At 40.3% G+C, this 4,776-nt stretch overlaps 1 protein-coding gene across 2 annotated transcripts in view; it reads right to left on the bottom strand.

Moving 5' to 3' along the window:
* Positions 1-2,729, bottom strand: part of MRPL45 (mitochondrial ribosomal protein L45) — a 14,578-nt gene extending 11,849 nt beyond the window's left edge. Inside the window, exons 1-3 of one of the 2 annotated variants that reach the window (XM_019638788.1) lie at positions 2,543-2,729; positions 1,423-1,600; positions 890-1,007 (exon numbers count right to left, since the gene is read on the bottom strand). In XM_019638788.1, coding sequence (XP_019494333.1) covers positions 890-1,007; positions 1,423-1,600; positions 2,543-2,677 — 431 coding nt within the window. In that variant the 5' untranslated portion in view covers positions 2,678-2,729. The remainder of the gene's footprint in view (positions 1-889; positions 1,008-1,422; positions 1,601-2,542) is intronic. The other variant, XM_019638789.1, reaches the window with a different exon arrangement.
* Positions 2,730-4,776: the final 2,047 nt, after the last annotated feature.

The raw sequence follows: 4,776 nt of genomic DNA, 5'->3' as shown, positions 1-4,776 counted from the left end.
AAAAAAAAAAAAAAAAAGCAGGCATGATGCTCAACTGGTTTTTGAGGAATGGGTTGGAGTTATCAGGTAAAGAAGGGGGGAAAAGATATTTTCAAGCAAAGGAAAGGATGTACAAAGGCACAGAGGCATAGCACAATACTGTCAAGGAACTGGCAATTAGTTTAGACATGCTGAAGTTTAGGATGAGAACAATGGAATAAGAAGATGATGATGGAGAGGAAGGCAAGAGCCAGATTATAAAAAGCCTTAAATACCATTTTATTCTTCAGGTAATAGAGAGCCACAAAAGTTTTAAGCAGGAAAGGTAATGTGTAAGATCTGTATATAAAGAAATAAGTTATGGCCACATGAAGAATTAACACCCACTCAATATACTTGTACATAGAAATCTATATATGACCTTAAAGAACCTTACAGTGACAAATACTAAACGTTTCTGTCCTTTCAACTAAAAGAGAGATTCAGAAGAAGGTTTTGGCTTCAGCTCCTTAACTAAGGTCCACTTAGCTCCCTAGAACAGGTCTGTCTTCTTGACCCTTTTTGGCTTTTCTTACTCTCTGAAGCTTAAATTCTAATACATGCTCCTCATATATGCTGTCTTTTATTATTACTCTAAATTTTAAAATATGTAATAAAGTGTCCTGCAAACTTCAAAATCAACTCCTTAACTGATGTAACAAAAACAACCAATAAAGGCTTAGATGCTAAGAATCAGAAAGCCCATATTATTCTACATTAACTACAGGCTCTATTACAGAGAAAGAAAATACTGTCAAGTTGTTAAGGGAGTTATATCCAATCCAATTAACCTAAGATGGCCTCTCTGGAATAAAGTAGTAACAGGAAATTTTTATTCTAATATTGACTTCCAGTTGTCTTGGACACCTACGACAATTGTGATGCCACATTCTTCTTCAATCGCTCAGTTTTCTGTGACAGTCCTTCCTTTGAAAGAGATGACACCCGAGCATCACCCTCTGGTGGAACATAGGCATCAAAGATACCAGCTGTAATGAGAGAAGGAGAAAAGTAAGAAAGCATTGAAAGATTGAGAAAAAGTCATCTTAAGGTCATATAAAATTGGGAGGGATCATGGATATAAAGCAGACTAACAAACTAGATTTCCATGTCAAGGGAACCAACTTGCATTAGAAAAAATAGAATAAGACAATTTAAGTCTTCTCTTAGAACCTCTGTTTCTTGTACAAAATGGGGAAATTTCATCCTTGCCTTCTAGGAATAGTGTGAAAACAAAATCAAAGATGATCTCATGAAATATAGTGTATACAAAGTAAATCATTATTGAGGCTCAATTGAGTTTGTGTTTAATTAAATACTGTCAATCATAGTCCAAACCATTCCACTTTCCAGATTATTTCTGACAGGAGGTTGGGTCAAGGACTCAGACATACCATGCCTCACCTGTACAGGCCAGATGTATGGGACGCTCCAAACGTTCTGGAGGAATGACCAGTCCTGCTTTCCGGGCATGTTCTATAACCTCCTTTTCTGATTTGTGTTTGGGTTCATAAGCAGGTGGTGTGAAACGTTTTTTAGTTCTCACTGGAACTACAGCTATTGACTGAGTCACCAGAACTGGCTGGAAGGCAGGAAAGGTTAGGATATAGGTAACCTGGAAAAAACTCTATCTTGAACAAGCTCTAAGCAAAGATAGAAAATGCACATCCAAAGAATTGCTTAGGAATAAGTATAAAATATACTTATTACATATCAGGGAGGAAAATGCACTACTACCTTAACACTTACAGGTGTTTCTTACTAAAAGCTAGTAAGCAATCTTATACTAACACTAATGCCACTCAATATCTACTAAAGGCCTTCCTTTAGTACTCTCCATTGAACAGGACTATGCCAACTCCTAGGGATACACAGTTGATTACAGCAAGGCTTCTGCTTTCAAAGAAACTTCAGTCTGATGGGGAACTTAAACACCAACCCAAAGCTGAAATGAGCGGAATGCTATTATTAAAGCATAAGAAAAGTCCTAGTCTTGTCATCTCTTTTATATTTACTGAGATTACATTCTGCTCATTCTATTGGGAGCCTCACTGTAAAGATTCTGTCGTTCTTGCTCCCACCTCATCAATAAGCTCTTTAAAGGCCAGGTCTCTTTCCTCTCTGACCATGAGGTTTGCTTAAGCAGGTGCAGTGGCAATAAAGTACTCCCCCTTTTCCAGCTACTATTCCACTTAGAACATTTATAAGAATCAAGGGGAAGTGAGCCCACCTTCCAAACCACTACTTTTTTTTCCCCCTTGAACCTCTTCCCGCCAGACAGACCCAAACCAAACTGGAGAAACGTAATCCCCGAGAACCTGCTTGCTCTCATGGCCCCGCCCAGGCTCGCCCTACTCGGACACTTAACTCGGTAGCTGGGTCCCGTCTACCTCAAACTCTTCCATAGCTTTGGTATGACTCGTACCGTCCAAGCTCACCCAGGACAATTGCGAAGGGAGTATTTCCCTCTACTCTAAACTCCCCCTTCAGCCCCTAGAGGCCTACCAGCCCCGACTCTACCTACCTGCCGAGACCACCATCCTATAGCCCTGGATAAGCAAGACAACCCCCGCGACATGGGGGCTGCCATTTTGTCCACGCAAAGGCCGCTGGGATGGGGACTACGAGCGAAGAGCCTGGGGCAGGAGAGAAGGCGCATAGGGTGGAGCTAACGGGTGTGGAATTTTCCAGGGCGCGCGCCTTCCGCTGAAGGGTGAACGGCGCGAACGCGCACGTGCGCGTGGAGTACGGGTTGAGCGTGCGCATTAAGACGGCGTTGGGGGTAGGGTGGAACGCACGGCTGTCACGCGCCAGCCGGAGAGGCCTGGTATGCGAGCTGCGCCTGCGCGTAAATCTTATAGGCCGCCAGCAGTTGCTGCATTCCTGTGAGGTTGGGAGGTTGCTGCACCTTGTTTCTGTTCGGAGAATAATGAAAAGGTGTGGCTCTTCTGAGATAAGTGTTTTTCTTCAGTGCCTTGTTTGATCCCAGAAAAGGCAATAATGAATAGTTTCTCTGTATCTGACCTCAATATGCTGTATAACCTTAAACTTCAACTCTAGTTTTCCCAATCTGTACGGTGTGAAGAAAATCATTTCTTAATGTCAAATTAAGGAAATTGATGACTACTATGTTTATTGAATAAACATTATGACTACTGTGTTCATTGAAGCAAAAGACACGTGTACTGACAAAAACATTTCTTATTTGTCCTTTTGGGAAAGAGGCACAGGATTAATATTAACAAATAGTAGTTTACACTTAGAAATGTTTATCGGGTGCCAGGCAATTTTCTAAGCGTTTATATTAAACAAATGAGTAATATTCTCCTTTTACATATGAGGTTGGGGTGCAGAGAAATTAAGTAAAAATTTTATTTAAGATCATATGGCTAATAACTGGCAGAGCTAGGATTCAAATCCAAACAGCCTAACTCCAGAACCCATGCACTAACTATGATGTACTGCTTCACATTCAGTTGTGAAAGGATTCATGATGTTGGCATCATCCTGGAAAATTCAGTGCTGTAATCATTGCTGAATGGCAAACCCTTCCCACACTAGGTTCTTATTCTGTCAATTAGTGTTTACTGAGTGAGCACTTACCTACAGTATTTTGCAATAAGTTAGGTGCTCTAGTATGTGTACATTCAAGAACTTAAAGGCTGGAATAGAATTGCTACAAAGTTCCAGATAAAATACTAGAGACTATCAAAGGAAAGAGATTACTTTTGGGTTTGGGGATCACATGTATTGTCTTAAATCTTGATTTCTCAACTACTCTGTAAATTCCCACAAGTCCTAGCCACATGACACATTAATAGTGACATGAAATCAGTGCTATATGTATGCATTAAAGTATATCATTAAGCATTTAAATGAGAGATCACAGGTTCCTGTCTAACTACTCTATGCCCCAGAAAACAAAACATGACTTTTTTTTTTTTACTGGTCTCTCCACTGAAGTTAGAAAACCCCACTCCATGACAGGTAGTTCTTGATTAACACTGAACATTGATATTATCTGCCTGGGATTATCTGCCCCACTGTTGAGTTTTATGTCGGCCTCACGTGGTAGGCAACACCTCCCAGATCATCCTCTGCCTGCCCTCTGATCGGTTTCTCAGGGAATGCAAATTTGTTTCATAGCAGACTGGATGAAAAATAAGGGAAGTCAATATCATTTAATTTAGTCTGGGATGAACTATAAGTGGGCTTTTTTTATTAGCTGTTCTTTTGGAAAATTCATATTATCTCCTACCTCATTAACTCCATAGAAAATTGAGAGCTGTTTGCCGGGGAAGTAACACCAAAAGAGTATTTCTTAATCCAACAACCCTAGTAATTTCACATTTCAGACAAAGCAAGATAAGAGACGGGAACTCATTGTGCAATTAGAGGAAGGAATAAGGTAATTAGGGGCTCAGCCTTGCAAAGGACAGTCTTGCACATAGTAAATACTCAAGCATTTATTCAATACATGGATGAGTAAAATCCCAGATGAAATATGGTAAGGAAGAGAGCAAAACTGATTTCCTGGTTCTCCAAATAAAGGGGTTCCTGGAATCCCCTGTTGTCCTATTGAAATTTCTAAATGGGGCCAAAGAGAATGGGCTATCCCATGAACAGTGGGGGCATGTACTTGCACTTTTTTTCCTCCCAGTGACAGGTGATATCTATGATTGGAATTGCTGAAATTCTGCTTGGTAACCTACATTCTAGGAGAAACAGTTTATTTGAAGAAAGAAAATCCTTCTGGAG

Source organism: Hipposideros armiger, unplaced genomic scaffold (genome assembly GCF_001890085.2).
Source record: "Hipposideros armiger isolate ML-2016 unplaced genomic scaffold, ASM189008v1 scaffold_40, whole genome shotgun sequence".
Taxonomy (NCBI): Eukaryota; Metazoa; Chordata; class Mammalia; order Chiroptera; family Hipposideridae; genus Hipposideros; species Hipposideros armiger.
The sequence above is the reverse complement of the archived record's forward strand: the minus strand, read 5'-3'. Positions and strand labels throughout refer to the sequence as shown.